This window comes from Trichoderma ghanense (assembly GCF_004382785.1).
Source record: "Trichoderma ghanense strain CCMA-1212 chromosome Unknown scaffold_0, whole genome shotgun sequence".
NCBI lineage: Eukaryota > Fungi > Ascomycota > Sordariomycetes > Hypocreales > Hypocreaceae > Trichoderma > Trichoderma ghanense.
Genome location: NW_027395663.1, coordinates 1,999,803 through 2,016,845, shown reverse-complemented (window position 1 = coordinate 2,016,845; position 17,043 = coordinate 1,999,803). Strand labels below are relative to the sequence as shown.

The following is a 17,043-nucleotide window of genomic DNA, read 5'->3' as shown; positions in this document are numbered from 1 at the left end:
GAAAAATAGGGAATAGAGCAAACACGAGCAGCCTGAGCTTTTTGCACAAGCCAAATGACCAGGGATCCCATTCCTTCTACTTCCGGATGCAGAACCGAGGCTCATGCGATCGGACATGATATCCTTTCAAGGTGGTGGTGGGTGAGCATGCCAACGTTGACACCACCATTAAGAGGGGCAGAGAGGCGATGCCGCCGATTCGTGGAGTGACAGCGATGACGATGCTTCATCTTTTGTCAGTAGATATTGGATGTCTGTCCCTGCTTCCCAGGGTCTTCAATCCGATACACGATAGAAGATGACGCGAATACCCGTCATCGTACATCTACTCTGTAGATCTCGAATCCTGCTCGATATCCCAGGAAGCCCTGGTGGGCTCCCGCCAGATGGCATTTGTCCTCTAGCACGCTGGGCGATGGCGGATGACCCTGTTCATCTATTTTAGCGCCTCCCCGCATAGTCGACTCCGCAGCATTGATCCGAAGAAAGTCGGCCAATTGATGCCGTACACAACAGCTCAACAGCATCTACCTTCAAGTCTGTCATTTGCCTCCCTCTCCCTTCTGCGCGATGTGACGGCAATCGGATGGCCTAGCCGCGAGGCAGCAGGTCTTTTTGTGGCCTTCCTCTGGGTGTCATGGCTCCTCCAAGAGCTGAGCTGTCGATGCGACCTTCACCGTGCCATCGTGGAGGCAGAGGTGTGAGTTGCAAGTCCTTGCGCAGGACGGGTCGCATGAATGTCTGTGGCAGTGGATACGACCGTGGCTGAGTCGCCTGGCCGTGGCTCGTGGTTTGTCTTGTGCGAGTGATGATAGAGCTGTTGGGAGGGCTCTTTGACCTGGTTAGTCATGAGATGCCCACTTGAAGGTGTTGACAATAGGATCTGTTGATGGTCATAAATGAAGAAACGAGTCTGTGCTTTTCTTGAAGATGGAGCTTTCTCTGTTATTTTACTCACCGGCGGTCTGAAGTCATCAAGTCCACATACCTCCGAAGCAACGATATCATCGCGACCCGCCCCGCCAAGTCGTTGTACTGGGACATCCTTCCCCAGCGGGATCTTGACTGCCGCGGCCGCTAGCCCGACAAGGGCAGTTTACAGCGCCCCATCAGGCCTAGTGGTTGCGGAGGGTCACCTCGAGGGCAGCTACGCATGCCGCCCTTTCCTTGGCTGGCATCTCCATTATCCCAAAGGGCAGGAGCGTAGAAAGGCTGCCTTCCCTTGCTGCTGCAACTAACGACCATCGCCGGCTGTAGTTCTAGGCTATTCTGTCCCAAATTACGAGGCACAGACAGCAGCTAAATCACACCAGCTTCACCCTACATAAATACTGCATGGCGGCATCTCTGGGCGAGCGGGAGAAGCTGGCCCCTCTCCTCGCCAATGCTGAGAAGGCAGACGCAGAAGCAGCCTCAGAGCCACCGGCAGAGTCACCGGCGGCCGCGTCACCCGAGCAAAGCATGGCGTCCTTCTCGGCCTTCTCGATGCTGAAGCTCTTCCTCATCTTCGCTGCCGGGCTCTTCGGCCTCGTCATCGCTGCTCACCCCGGCAGACAGTCCCAGTTCGCGAGAGTTGCTGATGCGGACCGCCAGTCATACCTCGTCGGCGTGGGCAAGGCCGACATCACCGGCCCGGTGGTGGAAATCAACTTTGCCGGATACGCCAACCTGGACCAGAAGGGATCCGGCCTGCGCCAGCGTCTGTACAGCCGTGCTTTCATCATTGCCGACAAGAGCAACTCCAGTGATCGATTCGTCTACCTGGTCCTCGACACGCAGTCCGGAGACACTGCCATGCGGAATGGCCTCCTGGACGGCCTGAAGGCTCTGGGCGATGAATATGCCGTCTATGGCCAGAACAATGTGGCTCTGACGGGTACCCACAGCCACTCTGGTCCGGGCGCCTGGTTCAACTACCTGCTTCCGCAAATCACGTCCCTCGGGTGGGACAAGCAAAGCTACCAAGCCATTGTTGATGGTGCTGTTCTGTCTGTCAAGCGAGCGCATGAGAGCCTCCAAGAGGGATACCTGGATGTTGGTACAACTACTGTTTCTGACGGTGCCATCAACCGCTCCCTTTGGGCCTATCTGCAAAACCCAGACGAGGAGCGAGCTCAGTATGACGCGGAAACCGACACCACCTTGACACTGCTCCGCTTTCAGCGTGCTTCTGATGGCAAGAACCTTGGTGTTCTCTCCTGGTTCCCCGTCCACGGAACCTCCCTGCTTGGAAACAACACTCATGCTGCTGGCGACAACAAGGGTGTTGCTGCTTGGCTCCTGGAGAGCGCCATGAAGAATGATCCCACCGCTGCCGATGGCTTCGTGGCCGGCTTCAGCCAGGCGAATGTCGGCGATACAACTCCCAACGTTCTCGGCGCTTGGTGCGACGATGGCTCTGGTCAGCAGTGCAGCCTTGAGAACAGCACTTGCGCGGATGGCAAGTCACAGAGCTGCCATGGTCGAGGACCCGAGTTCCAGGCCCTGGACCTTGGCGTCAAGAGCTGCTATGAGATGGGTCGAAGGCAGTTTGCAGGAGCTCAGACGGTTTATGTAAGTGCTCCTCAGATTCATACGCTTTCTACGTGCCTGCATATACCTTGCCTATTTTCATTTCCAGACATAGAAAGCAAGCTAACGCATGTAATAGGACAACTTGAAGTCGTCTGGTACCCCAGTGGTCGGATCATCCGTCAAAGCCTTCCATTTCTTCCAGGATATGCGATACTTCAACTTCACGCTGCCAGACGGAACCGAGGCTCAGACTTGCCCTGCCGCCCTTGGCTACTCTTTTGCTGCCGGAACATCTGACTGGCCAGGCGCCTTTGACTTTACACAGGGCGATTCTGGTGCACCAAACAACCCTTTGTGGTCACTTGTTTCTGGTCTGCTGAAAGCACCGGGTCCCCAACAGGTTGCATGCCAGCAGCCCAAGCCTGTTCTCTTGGACGTTGGCGAGATGACGGCGCCTTACGCCTGGACCCCGAACATTGTGGATATCCAGATGCTACGCGTAGGCCAGCTTGTCATCATTGTCAGCCCCAGCGAAGCAACCACAATGGCCGGACGCCGCTGGAAGGCTGCGGTTGCGCAGGAGGCAGCCTCGTTCCTTGATGAGGATCCCATTGTTGTACTGGGCGGTCCCGCAAACAGTTACTCGCACTACTGCGCAACTCCCGAGGAGTACGATGTCCAGCGCTACGAGGGTGCTTCGACCCTGTTTGGTCGGAACGAGCTCAACGCCTATATCAACCTCACTGTTAGCAATATGCACTACCTTCAGCCTGGCTCGACCAGCACTCCCTCACAAGGTGTTCTTCCCCCGGACAACCGCAAGAATATGATCTCATTCATCACCGGTGTCGTGCAGGATAGCGCACCGGCAGGCAAGCCCTTTGGCAGCGTGTTGGTGCAGCCGAACCCGACGTATAACATCGGCGACACTGTCAACGTCACATTCCAGGGCGCCAACCCGCGCAACAATCTCCGCCAGGAACAGACGTTTGCGGCCATCGAACAGCAGGGCAGCGATGGAACGTGGACTCAAGTGCGCGATGACTCGGACTGGTTCCTGGTCTACACGTGGCGGAGAACCAACTCCATCCTGGGGCAGAGCGAGGTGGACATTACATGGGAGACGTACGGCAATGCCGAGCCGGGCACCTATCGCGTCAAGTATTACGGCGATTCGAAGCCCCTGATAGGGAGCATATCGGCCTTTGTGGGCACGAGCAACAGTTTTACGCTCAAGTAAGGGAAGAGCCATGTTTGAGAAGCGATTTCTTTGTTGTTGTATAAGTCGAGGTAGTTGGTGAGTAAGCCTGATTGATGAATTTTTGTTTTTTGGCCTGTGTCATTACGAAGCAATGAATAGACGAATTCAGAAACCGTGATGGTTCCTCAGTGTTTAGGTATGGCAAAGCTTTACCTACTACATCTTTGGTGAAATAGCTCGTGAAATGGGGAGTCTCTTCCCGTGTGGAGAACATTGGATACGAGACATGACGGGATTTGATAAGCTCACAGCTATACGATCGTAGCACGAGCATGGAGAATCACATCCCGTCTCTCCCGTATGCTTGTTTACGTGACGTGAACTGTTGAATCCGTCACACAGGGGGGTCTTTAGTCTGGACGCCTGACCCGGAGATTCGGGACGGATCTCGTATAGAGGGGGACGAAGGGTTTCACGTTCATACTGTTGACGGAATAAAGGTGTCTTTGGTTGAAGGCAAGGGAAGGCAAGTTGGGGGAGGATATACGGGTGTTACGTCGAGATGGGAGCTTGTGGTTGGCGAATTGCTGAGATTGTGAGAGGGGGGAGAAGAAGGGAAAAGGGGGCTCCGAGGGAATTTTTGAGTTCCCCGTTTGGTGGTTGTACGTGGGCGGATGGCGGGTGTTTCTTTGCTGAACTGCTTCTTATTCTTTCGTTCATGTGTCTGGGTGTGGTGTTTCTTGCTAGGATAAGATCGGGAGTGCTGGGTTGATATGGTCATTGTGTTTCGTTGAAGGGGAATATTCGAATGAGACCTGTGAAATGCTTGAATCCAAATGATTCCTGTCCTTTATAGAAGGATACTAGTCTGCCTACAAGTGTACGCCAAGTATCAACGACATCGTGCCAGCAACACGAGGCAAGTTCATCGAAGAAAAACTACATCCTAGAACTGCTACCTCACAGCTCATGGTTACTAGCTCAACCCGCTCCCGCTGAAACCCACACTGCCGTTGGCCATGAGCATTTGCTCCCGACCAAGGGCCCCCGAGAAGACGACCTTTATGTGCTCTTTCATGCTTTCGGGGGGGCACAATATGCCGCTAGAGTGCCCGGAAGAAAAGAATTCCTTACCATGTTGTAAGTATATGCAACCCCCTTTATCGGACTGGAAGCTGGCATGTTGTTTCCCGTCCTATACGACGATTAAAACCTGCCCGTGACGATGGCCGAGTACTCATGAGGTTATATCATACATCAGGCTACGACATTCAATATATACGACAGCCAATCGCCCAACCCACCCTTCTCACATGACGAATGGCACTCGCTTCCGCCGCATCAAGCCATATGCAAGCCACCCTCCCATCCCACCGCGGCAATCGTCTGTCAATTGGATGAGAAAGGGGGGAGGGAGGGGCTCCCATCAAGCCGCCTGACGGCACATCACGCGGGATAAGGGGCCGTCGGCGCACGGACGATGAAGAAGAAAATCAAGCCAACAGACTTGAAGGGAGGTGTGGAGAGAGAGAGAGTGTGTGTGTGTGTGATCGAAAGGGAGGGAATCTGATATAGATACACACACCAATGGGGCCGTGATCTTTGTGGTTTCCGAGCACGGGTGGGATGCATGAGGACGGGACGTGGTTGAGGGTAGGTTGCCGATGGAGCTTTTGTGTTGCTGCTTGAGCCGGGAGTTCAACATGTCAGTCTGTTGCTTCGTATCACTGGGACATCCAAAAAAAAAATCCGTCGTGCCGATGGTCTACGGCTCGTGCCATGTCGAACAACATGGAAGGTCGGCCAAGGACATAAAACTTGGCCAATAGCATCGTGGCAAACCTAGCCTTGCGCTTCCCGCAGGCTGTAATACCCGTGATTATTGGACAGCCCGTCATACCCTCTCCCCTTTCTTCGCCCCTCAAACATGACTGGAAAATCCTATGGCTTCTGATCCCACGAGACTGGGACGAGGCAAGCACAAGAGAGGCTAAAAGCTTGCACGATACGGAAACAAGATTCCTTGCCCAGCGTGTTGTCGCAGCCAACTCACCTTATCTGCGAGAGATGCCGGAGAGGGACATGCCCGCTCAGGGGTCTCGGCTCAGAGCACGAATCTACGTGGCTCTCTACAAGTGACGGACCCTCTCTGCAAACGCCAGAGCTGGTTTCCTGCCCTCGGTTTTGCTCCGACTCCTTGCCACAAGCTCCGCGAGCATAGGGGCGGGTACGGGCCACGCATATACGAGTAGGCAATCAGCGGGCAATGGAATCAAGCCGCCGATATTGTGGCATTTCTCGCTTTGCTGCGTGTCTGGGGTGACTGCCTCCCGCGGACCGTCATGCATTCGCTCATGACGTCCTGCTTCCAGGTTCCAGCTTTCTATCACCGACTCCTTGCCGAAGAGAACACGGCTTATCTCTCAACGTGCAGAGAGCCAAAGCTCTATTTCAGCCACACCTCCTTCGCTCACCGACTGCAAGGCAGGTCAAGCAGCAAGCAAGCGGCTTCGGTATCCGGCCTACACGGGCTGTGCCGTAAGCCGTCAAGTTCGGAAGCGAGGGGCCAGAAGCCAACTGTGTTGCCAAGTATACCGCCGACGACGTGTTGCCTTCCCAAGGCCTGCAACCACTGAAATCACTCCTGCAGGGAGGCAGAAGGGAAAGGGGAGGGATATGACTAATCTGTTGAACGGAAGACAACACAATCTCGATGACGAAGACGAAACGGAGGGTATTGCGTTTCTTCCTGACGGCCGACGCAAAAATACAATGGCTGCTCTGTCAGAAAATTGAGGAAGGAAGCGTTCCAAGGCACGTCCTGTTGGTGTGTGACTTGGTGCCTAACAAACACCTGTACAAGCGCCTATACCCAAGATACGTGGATGCCGGTAGAGATCAAAATCATGCCTCGCACAGCAATATGCGCTACTGCGTCAAGTGGGGGGTTCCTTTGCGGAAGAGCTGCGCATACAAGGGAAGGAAGACACGGTTGATTGAAGATAGAGGAATTAGGAAAAAGGAAAAGTGAAGGACTGAGTGAGACCCATTGCAAGTGGCTAGGCATCGCCCATGTGCACTCGGCCGCAAGTGTCAACCCATCAGTACGACGACAACTAGGGAGACAGGCGGTGGCAGCCATCCCACAGGTGAAACCGCGAGCGGCGTGACTTGTACAATGTCTCGCATCGTGTTGAGATTGTCCACTCCCGAGGAGGGAAAAAAGAAACATCGGCTGGATCGAGATAGCGGTTCGATTTCTGGCAACGGAGTGCGGGGTGGGTGAGGTTTCTGTGTCAGGGATGCCCAGAGCATGCAATACATCGCCTTCGCAGTCTGATGTCGAGATCCGATTTTCCGTCACGTCGAGCATCTCGATGTCATTTCTATGGCGACGGTTTCCGCCTTTCTGGCTTCACATCCCCCCTCTTGTTCAATCGATAGGTAATTCAGTGTCAAGGTCTGTATCGGCATCTCGTTCTTCTAATGAAGCTGGCGTCAGTGTGTAACCCATCATCAGCAGCAGTATCGGGTACGTACAACATGGTTCAGATGTCAAATGAGCGCAACTGGTTAGACCTGGCCAGTGTCTCAGATCTCCTATTTCTTCTCCGCACCGGTGTGGAAGGGGGAACACAACGCATGCCCATTTCCCGCCCCCGGCTTGTTCTCTCACGCTACTCCGTACATCCTATGTACAGAGTAGCAATGCGGTACGTGTGCTGGCCGTCGTCCTGAGAGGATCTCGCTTTGAGGCGGAGAGTATATCCTGTATCGTCGTGTCGTGTCGTCGTCGTGTCGTGTCAACGGTTCGGCGCACAATGTAGAGAGACGGACACTTCCTGCCTGTCCACGCATCGCTGTGCACGCAATATCAAAGCGTCGCACAACATATATCAAGATTTGTGCCTTGGGACGACGGCAGCCGTCAGATAGTAGCTCCCTGCTTGGGGTTAGGTAGATATGCACCCTTCGACGCACTCGCATACTACCTCTTTCTCTTGACTAGGCTGCCTCATCATACCCTCCTCGGGCCTCTTTGGGACACGCATCACCGTCCGGTCCTTGGGAAAATAGCAGCAAAAAGAAGAACCGGAGACCCGCTCTGGTGCCCAACTCACGCCCCTTTTCGACCCATCGCCAGTCGCGTGTGCTAGTAGTTGTCACCGTCATGGTGCCCCGCCGTCATGCCGTGCTCACTTTGCTTTTGCTTTCCATTTTTTTTCTTTTCTTCTTATGTCGGCCGCTTTGCTTGCCTCTCCTTTCTTGTACGAATCCGGTACAACACTTAACACAAGATGCAAGACTCTTGCGTCGCCTGTAGGTTGTACTGACGCATGATCTCAAGCGGGAGGTTGAAAGCGACGCGCTCACACTTGCTTGGGCGCTCCAGCGTTGAAAGACCAGACGAGAACTGGCGACCCTGAATGTAGGCGGTATCGTGGTGTTCAGCGATTTCAGCCTTAACACGCATGATTAAGTGGCATCACCGCTAATGCAGCCGTCGTGTGCTCCACAGACTGAGCTGCACCATAGAGTACCGCGGTACGGTGGCGTTGGACTTGACTTTGAGAGATCATGTTGTATGGCCTCAATGTATGGTCTCAACAACCGGAACCTGCCCTGGACGAGACGCAACCTCGGACCACAAGAAGACTTTCCATTTCCTAAATGTCATGTGCTAAAAAAAAAAAGAAAAGAAAAGAAAAGAAAAGGTCATCAAAGCCAACGTTTCAAAGAATGCAAGAGTCTTACCACTATCTAGGCGGTCCCGCGCTCTTTTTTATCCGTCACTCGTAGATTGATGATCCTTTGATGATTCCTCGTAGGAGTATATCCTGCGTCCCTACCGAGCGAGCTGCAAGAATCCATTCTACGTCGAGGAACATCATCCAATCTGGCAGGCACCACTGCTTCATAGCAGTTATCGTCAGCTGAATGTCTCTCGACTCGTTTCTCCAGTTGGTCTGTGACGCAATGTGTCCACGCAAAGGCATGATGGGTACTCGTACATGTGGACTTGTATGTGTATATGCGCGTATGCGCGCCCAATCGCGGCATCTCGGAAGAAACATCCTACTGGCTGCTTCTTCGCAATATCAATTTAAACGCCCTCGGGTGTACCGCTTGGTACAGCATCTGGTAGCCGATGTTGTAGACAGCCTCCATACCCAACGGCCGGTATGTAAGTCTGCGTGCGTGCACCATCGCGGCTCACAAGTGTGGGCTCCTTCACGGTACTGTAGTCTCGCAGCCAGAATGCCGGCGCTGTTCCTCTCGCTTCCTCATCGCTTCCATTTTCCTCTCTCCAGGTAGCTTCGCAGGTATCCACTCAGCCCTGCTGCTTTTTGAGATGGGAGGGGCCATGTAAGGTATGTGTTTGCCAGTAACTGGCAAGCTGGTGACAAGGTGTCGGGACAACTCATCGCGGCCCTGAACTTGGTGCCGGGGATTGAAATCCGGCGGACACGCCGGCACCACCAAAAGCCTGCATCCTCGTCCTTGTGCTTGAAAGCTGTATGACTCTGTATTCTGGCTGACAGAGTCGATGGGACCTGCTCCGCACATGCATTAGCACTGCCTTTATTGCCTTGGAGTACAGTCCCTGCCAGTGGGCAGCAAACTTATAAGAGCCGCGTCACACGGTCTGTCGACTGGGGAATTGAGTGGTTCACGGCCGAGCTGACCAAGTGAGTGAGGACGGAGCACGGAGCACACGGAGTGGCTGGTTGCGCAACAGCAGAGAAACTTGGCTTTTGCGGCTGCACGTCCTGGCAATCCTGGCCCAAAGCAGCGGTGCCACAAAGCCGCGAAGCCATGGACCGGGCAATCGTCTTGCCCTGCTCGACGCAAAGGCACCAGCAAGCCCGCTTGTCGTTGCACCAGTAGGAGGCAGTAGGAGGGAGGCAGAGATAGACGAAGCCGCGAGAGGGCGATGACTCGTAGATTCTATCGCACATTCATCTGTCAGCTGCTGATCATGGATGAGCCAATAGCATGGAACAACAAGGGCACCGAGAATGGGCGAATCCCCCTGGTCTCCTTGGTAGGCGTATCACGACACAGAGGCAAACAGCACCGATGCCCCAAGCAATGGGCCTTGTCTTGTTCTCCCCCGGTCAGCCTCTGCTGAACGGCTCTCGTGTGTCGAAGCTGATGAGCGACGGATCAGCCATCGTGCCCGAGAAATGTTGTTTTTAGCCATCGCATCCATGCATGCAACGTGTATGTGGGCATGCCTGTACTTTGCAGGTGTGGGTGTTTATATATGCATGGCAGCGGTAGACGTATGTACAGGCTGAAAACGCTCTACGTATCATCTGATATCGCGATGTTTCTCATCTCGACTCCCTTCTCTCGAGACCTTAGGCACCAATTGATGCTCAGCCACGGTGGCGGTATCTCCATGGTGCCGGAAGCATCGCCGTCCTTCCTGTGCATGGCTGTGGTAAGAAAAAGGTACAGAGACTGGCCAGCGCTGCCGCCAACAAATCGAATCGGCAAGGGCGACCAGCACAACGGCTGCCTCCATACAGAGTACATACAGACAACAAGAAGAGAGCAAGAGGCGCACAGACCTTAATCTTGCCGGTGTGGGGCCTCGCCGGCAGTAGTCCCGCGTATGCTCGGCGGTGGCTTCCCTTGTATCTCAGCGACAGTACCAGCTGGTTCAAAGTGCTGCTGTACCTTAAACACGGGGTAAGGGGGGGGGGGGGCGCCTGGAGATGTACGAGGCACAGGCGTGCTCGTCGTGTCGGTTAGGTTTGGACAGGGTATTCAGTACGGGGACGGTATCTGGCCTTGCTTCGGCCGGGGGCAGCGGCTGAGGCTGCGCAGCAAGTATAGGCAAGTACCTCCTACTGGTGCTACCGACCTGAAGGTCGTCCTTTCCAGTGGCATGTCATGGCGGCTGAGATCCGGCATCAAGGCGCTAAGCAATAGGTACGTGTACGTACAGGATCGTTGCCCGTATTTTCGGAGTCCTGCACTGCCGACCTGCGACATCCATACCTAGATTTCCTTTTGCTCCCTTGCCGCCAAGCCGTGTGCCCTACATACCTGATCCAGGCACTGGACAGGAAGCTGTGTCAGCAACGCCATTATCAATTTCCTTGACAGCAGAGAGACGTGTGTGTGTCTCAAGACACTTTCCTCACCTCAGTACATGTATGTGAGTAAGTAATCATCTCCGGCGCGCTGGGTAGGTACCTTATAGGGGACAAGACGGGCGGTTGGGGCGGAAGGACGTTGAATGAAACACAGCTTCGACCACGGCACCGCAGCAAGGCACAGCAAAGGGCGAAAAGGCACAGCAAAGCACAGCGCATCACTCCGACTCTTCAGGCCATCCACACACACGCACTGACAACAGAAGAAACACCCCACCCTCCAGCTACTGGCAGCCAGATTCCCTCGACCTCAGATTGCAGTCATTCCTCCTCGTACCATCCGCCAATACCTGGGCACTGGGGAAGGTCGATTCGAATCGGAAAAAAGGGAAGCGGGCAATCACCATCACCGGCCAGCCCTGGTCAAATTATCCCATCCCCATCACACTCATCCACCTCCAACGGAAAGCTTGCTTCTTTGGACCCATCCTCGCCTTGTGCTCCCCATGCTTAGTAGGCGTTTGCTTTTTCCCATCACCCCGGTTCTAGACTACAAGTGGCCCAGAGCCAAAAAAGCAGAGGAGACGTCAGAGCAGGCGTTGACCCTTCTCTTTGCATTTTGCTTCTTCCGCCGTCTCCCCCTTAACCGATGGCCCAGGAATAGCAATGGATCTGAAGTTAGAGATACACCACCTTGTACGCCATGCCGTCGGTTGTAATTCCTGTACTCCCCCTTTGCCTTTACCTCCGCCTGAGCCCGTTGTCTAGGTCCCTTCTCACCTGCAGTCTGCCGCAGCCGCTTCCGTGTCAAACACGCAACCCAGGCTGCAAGCGTTGACAGCGCAATCACCACCTCGACGCCCAAATTACCAAGACACTCGATTTTTTTCTCCGGTGCTCCTGCATCTAATTCCTACTAGCTTCTCACCGGCTGCCACATCACTCGGATGCTTCTCATACCCTGGCTTCGTCCACTTGGCTCCTCTACCAAGGCTCGAGAGTCAACGACAAGCCCCCGCCAGGCCGCATCCACGACGATATAAGGCATCACGTCTGCGCCGTCTGAATCACGGACTCTCCTCTCCCTCTCTCTCTCCAACTCAGCATCCCCAGACCATTGCTTTGCCTGTCTTGATCATCATAATACTACTCAGACTCCCCCACACGCGCCGCTTTTCCCACTTTGGATCCAGATATCCCTTAAGATTCGCCATCCCTCATTCCAGCCTCTTTGTTCGACTATATAACACCTATATATCCGGCTCACGCCGCACCTCGCCTCGTCTCGACCATTGTATTTGTTGTTCGACTTTAGACGCCGCTATACACACCAATTTTTAGACGTGCCCCTGCATCGCCTCGACCACGAACACTCATCGGCACAATCTTAATACACCTGCCCATCACCAAACATAATCACAATGTCTACCTCTTCTTCTGCCTCGTCTTCCTCCTACGGCTCCAACGGCTCATCCTGGCAGGAACGCCTCGAGGGTAGGGATCACCGCAACCATCATTGACCCTCACCGGGACCCGACTGACGTGCCACACAGAGGCTTGTCGTGATGCCCATATCATGCCCCCCACCTTCCAGATCGTGTCGGATCGTCGAGGTATGACGCATATCGATACCCTATTCCGCTTGACCTTGGTTCACTGACTAAAGGGTCCTTGGTGTTATAGGCGGTCGGACAGCTTGGTCCAGCCAAGTCACAGTCCAAGGCCAAACTCTTGCAGCACGATACTGGTACGATGGCAAGAATCTCAACAATGCCAAAGAAGACGCCGCCGAATGCGCCCTGAATTGGCTGAGGACCTCTTGGTAAACAGTCACCGCCACTTCCAGGCCCGGCATCACCGTGCATTGGCACAGCTATTTTTTTTCGCCGTCCGCTACTCTCGAACTCGGAAGCGGAGCTCAATGTCTTACTATACTCATTTATTTCCTTTTCCTCCCTTCATTCCTTTATCCTTTTCCTTTGTGCTGTCTGATCATGCTTGGAGTTGGAGGAAAGAAGGGTGGACGCCTCATGTCTTGAGGCTATCAAAGAGCGAGGGCTACGGTATGGGCGCAACCTGGAATTTTGCCACGTTTGGGATCCTTTCTGTCGAATTCAACGGGAATCTTTCCCTCTGGCTTCTCGCCTTGATTGCCCGATACCGTCGGCCAGCCCCAAATTAACAGCATTGCTCATGCAAAACACAAAATTGCGGCGCACACGGCACACGGCATACGGCATGCTTGCCACCCCTTGTGTTTGCGTCACGACTGCGGATTTGGAGTTTGTTGAATGGGAGTAACGCGTTTGCTTGTTGTATTGTTTGTTTTGGCATTAGGACTCGGATTTATTCTTTTATTTTTTATTTTGTTTTTTATTTTTTTCTTTGCTAGTCGGGAGGGCAATTGTGTTTGCAACGTCGGTCTCTATATGAGGAAATAGCTAGGGAAACTGCAGGAGGATCATGACGAGTTCAAGATTGATGGAAGAAGAAGGCTGGCGCATAGCCACCAATGAGTTGCCGAAAGTAGATACTAATAATTACTGCGTTGACACTTCAAATAGAACCCAAACCCATCTCGAACGGAAGCCTCGTGACTCTCGGAATGGGGTGGCATGCGGATGTGGATGTGGATGTGGGCAGCTCCAGAGCATCGGCCAGATCTAGGCTGGCACGGGGATGCCCATTGCTCGTGCGTATTCGTACACCGTAAGAAGCGACACGTCCCGTCCCATCGTCAGAGACAGCCAGACACTCGCTCGATCAATGTGTCCACGGGAGACCCGAGGTCATGTGGCCAAGGAGGAAATGAGCTGCCCGGACCTTGGCACTCAAGGGATGCAGCTGCCAGCACCAATGCGGTGGAACGAATCGAATCGAGCAAGGATGGCTCAGATTCATCTGTCAAGCCATCTCAGATGAGCATGCAAGGATCGGGTCCAGGGTCGTGCGCGAGGTTGGAGGGCTGACATAAGCAGACGTCAGGGCGCAGGTCGAGCATGTGAGCTCGGACCGGTAGTTATTCCGACCAGCAACCGGATGGTGGGTGGGATCTGTAATTTTCATGGGACTGGCCATCGCGAGGAGTTGTCGAAGCGTTTCGAGGAGACGAAAAAGAATTACGCCGCAGGAAGCCGCTCACGGTGACTCGGAGATACCGCCATGGCTTCAAGGGTGAACATCTGGGGCGCATGCAGGTCCCTGGCGCTCCGGCCGCGGCCCGCCCGCATCGCAGCGCAGCCGTTCCGAAGCCAGATTTCGTCGACTCGATTCTATGCCGATGATGCGACCAACAAGCCCTCCGGCCCTGCCAGCGGAAACGTCTCTGCCTCCGGATCGCCCTCCGAATCAAGGCCCCGAAATGCCAAGGCTCCTGAAAGGTTGCCGAACGAATTGGCTCAGGATGCGTCGGCGGAGGTATGGATATGTGCCTTTGCGTAGGCGTATTAGTGTAAAGGCGAATGCTGACCTGTGGCAATGCAGACAGTTTCATCATCATCACAGGCGAGACCGAGCGATGCGCTAGACGATGCGGCACTCGAGCAGATCCTATTCGGTGGACGGCCCGTAACAAGCCAGCAGGAGGGTGGTTTGACGGAAGCGCAAGAGGAGGCTCTTTATCGCGAGGGTGTCATTCCCCCGCCAGAGCAGGCAGAGGCTGTTGTCGCCAGATCAGAGGCTGCCGCCGAATCGCAGTCAATAGTCTCTATTGGCACAGACGTGCAACAAGCTGGCCACAAGTTTGGTCTTCCGCAGAAGCCCTATCCGGAGGGATTCCACGTCAAGAAGCGATACCATCCCGTGCTGGAGCAAATCACCAGACTGCTGATGCGCCACGGAGAGCTCAGCGTTGCGCAAAGAGTATGCCGTCAGCGTGTTCATCCCTACTGCTCATGCCAGCTTGGAGTATACTAACAGGTGTAGAACATGGCTACGGTCATGAACTATTTACGAACGGCGCCCGCCCCCATCTACAGCCCGAAATTCCCCCTCCTACCGGGAACTCCCCCGGCCTCCCACCTCCCGCTCAACCCCGTTCTCTACATCACAATCGCCATCGACTCCGTTGCGCCGCTCCTTAAAGTCAGGAACATTGCCGGTGCGGGAGGTGGTGGTCGTGCCCTCGAGCTTCCAGTTCCCCTCGCCGTAAGGCAACGTCGAAGGATGGCGTTCCAATGGATCCTGGACGTCATCAACAAGAAGCCGTCAAAGGGCAGTGGGCGGAACCAGTTTGCCCATCGGATAGCCGAGGAGATTATTGCCGTGGTGGAGGGCCGGTCGAGTGTGTGGGAGAAGAGAAAGTTGGTGCACAAGCTTGGCACGGCGGCCCGAGCCAACGTCGGGTCTAACAAGCTGAAGGCCAAGAAGAAGAAATGAAGATACGATGTGACAGCGAGAAACTGAAAATGTATATTAGATGTGTCCCTATTCCATGACGACGAATGAGACGGCAGAGGCTGGGCTGGGATAGGCAATTGTACGTTATATCACGAGAGGCTGCCAGGCCAGAGTTGAGGGCAGCGTCGCTTTCTACAGGGTACATACGAAGTATTACACGAAGATTCACACGCATCTCACGCTCTGAGATGCCTGTCTTGTCATGCATACGTCGAGCATAGATCGGCACGTCTGCACATGAGAATGGACGCCTGCACAGCTCCAGAATTCGGCCGAGGACGACCCCTCTTACGTTGTACTTCATACTGTAGGGTACGATAATCTGGCGGCATGTGACCCGGCTCCAAATTCACACATGCACACACACACCAAAAGAGGAGCCCCTCCGATTCGGGTAGATCAAGCCCTCTTTTAAGGTTAATAAGACGAAGAATCGGCCGTTGCACGAAGGCGCGCAGACGCCCAATGACAAGCGCCCATAGAAGTCGGGACGGTTGGGGGGTGAGCGGAGTCGCACATGGCTGTGCAAAACGAGCGTGATCCTGACCTAATGAGGCAGCGCGAAGCTGGGTGTGATTTGTTGGCGCTGCGAGGTGGTGTTGTATGCGGTTACACCGAGATGAGCGATAAGCTTTTTCTTGTCAATATTTGCTCTCTCTTTTTTGTAGATGGATGGTTTGTAGAGGTGAGGCAGGCTGTTGGGGGCAGATAGATGAGAAGAATCCGGCCCCCCGTTTCTCTTGGTGCTTGGACTGGCAAGGCAAGGTCAAGGTGCGAGCCATGTATGCAAGACTGACGGCTGTCCTCTCCCTTGCGTCCTGGGATTTAGACTTAATTGCGATGATGCTGTGCTGCCCTGCGAGGGGTAAAAGCCACCGGGTGCTAGCGAAGGACTAGACGCAGTTGAGCATTCATGTTGATGAAATGATGATAGACTGGATCCAATCGGCTCGACAGACTGGACGTGATGCATAACAAGATGCCCGCCGACCACGGCCCCTAAGGTTCAGGCCTTCAGCGCTCAAGCGATACCGTCGTAACCGCTACGGAGCGTCGTCACTGCCCTATAGCCCCTCAAGCCCCTCTCCGCCGCCTGCCGTCAGATCACTGGACCTCACCTACCTGCCTTGACTTTTTAGGCTCCCCCAGGCTCCCGTCTCCATCTTTCCCCGGCGTCACGTTTGATTTGATCCAATCCAGCTTTCAGACGTGCGACCACCGACTTCCAGCAGACCTAAACGTGGTCAAATCGTCGCCCAGGCAGCACAACTTACAGGCGCATCTCTTCTGCCAGGCGCCGTCTACGACCTGCAGCGAACAGCATTGACTGCAGCAGCTGCAGCTTGCGCCGTGGAAAAGCAAGAGAAGAAGCGAAAATACCAAGACAAATACCAAGAGTCACTCACACAAACAGGGAGGAGAAGAGAAAAAAGCGTGGCCCACTCGAGACCGCTCCCCAGCTGCTCTCCACCGTCCCGCCTCCCCTTCTCCCTTTTGGCGGTACCACCACGGCTGCCATCGTGCGCCCTCGACCGATCCGAAGTCCGCTCCTGAGCATCCTCTGTGTCATCGCCCTCCTGCTCCTGCGCCTGCGCCTGCGCCATGATCTGAGAGGCGCCGCGCACCCCGTCGCCTAGCCGCTCTCCTGCTCATGCACAATGCTCTTCTGGCATCCGACCTGGACCCAAACGACTCGGCGTCGACTGCATCGAAAGCTGCCCCGCTAGCATCTGCGGCGGCCTCCCACCGGTCACCACTTCACTACCTTACCTTGCATTGCATTGCCTGCCCGCGTACTTATCCAAGGAAGCCATAGGGACT

The 17,043-nt window shown here is 54.6% G+C and overlaps 5 protein-coding genes across 5 annotated transcripts; 4 read left to right on the top strand and 1 right to left on the bottom strand.

Annotated features, from left to right (window-relative positions):
• Window positions 1-1,335: 1,335 nt before the first annotated feature.
• CCMA1212_000685 (Neutral ceramidase) lies at window positions 1,336-3,754 on the top strand (the record flags this gene model as incomplete). The annotated part of the gene is made up of 2 exons (XM_073698146.1): window positions 1,336-2,553; window positions 2,651-3,754. The coding sequence occupies 2 exons, from the start codon at window positions 1,336-1,338 to the stop codon at window positions 3,752-3,754; spliced, it is 2,322 nt and encodes a 773-aa protein (XP_073563129.1).
• A 6,044-nt stretch (window positions 3,755-9,798) lies between these two features.
• Window positions 9,799-10,730, top strand: CCMA1212_000684 (uncharacterized protein; the record flags this gene model as incomplete). Its single annotated transcript, XM_073698145.1, has 3 exons — window positions 9,799-9,942; window positions 10,085-10,163; window positions 10,450-10,730. Coding segments are annotated over 3 exons (504 nt in total), but the record flags the coding sequence as incomplete, so codon positions are not given.
• A 1,515-nt stretch (window positions 10,731-12,245) lies between these two features.
• Window positions 12,246-12,650, top strand: CCMA1212_000683 (uncharacterized protein; the record flags this gene model as incomplete). Its single annotated transcript, XM_073698144.1, has 3 exons — window positions 12,246-12,318; window positions 12,378-12,437; window positions 12,508-12,650. 3 exons carry the CDS (start codon window positions 12,246-12,248, stop codon window positions 12,648-12,650), a joined length of 276 nt encoding a protein of 91 aa, XP_073563123.1.
• A 1,336-nt stretch (window positions 12,651-13,986) lies between these two features.
• Window positions 13,987-15,201, top strand: CCMA1212_000682 (uncharacterized protein; the record flags this gene model as incomplete). Its single annotated transcript, XM_073698143.1, has 3 exons — window positions 13,987-14,241; window positions 14,308-14,685; window positions 14,749-15,201. The coding sequence occupies 3 exons, from the start codon at window positions 13,987-13,989 to the stop codon at window positions 15,199-15,201; spliced, it is 1,086 nt and encodes a 361-aa protein (XP_073563122.1).
• A 1,224-nt stretch (window positions 15,202-16,425) lies between these two features.
• On the bottom strand, window positions 16,426-16,999 carry CCMA1212_000681 (uncharacterized protein; the record flags this gene model as incomplete). Its single annotated transcript, XM_073698142.1, has 3 exons — window positions 16,426-16,530; window positions 16,629-16,867; window positions 16,993-16,999. 3 exons carry the CDS (start codon window positions 16,997-16,999, stop codon window positions 16,426-16,428), a joined length of 351 nt encoding a protein of 116 aa, XP_073563125.1.
• Window positions 17,000-17,043: the final 44 nt, after the last annotated feature.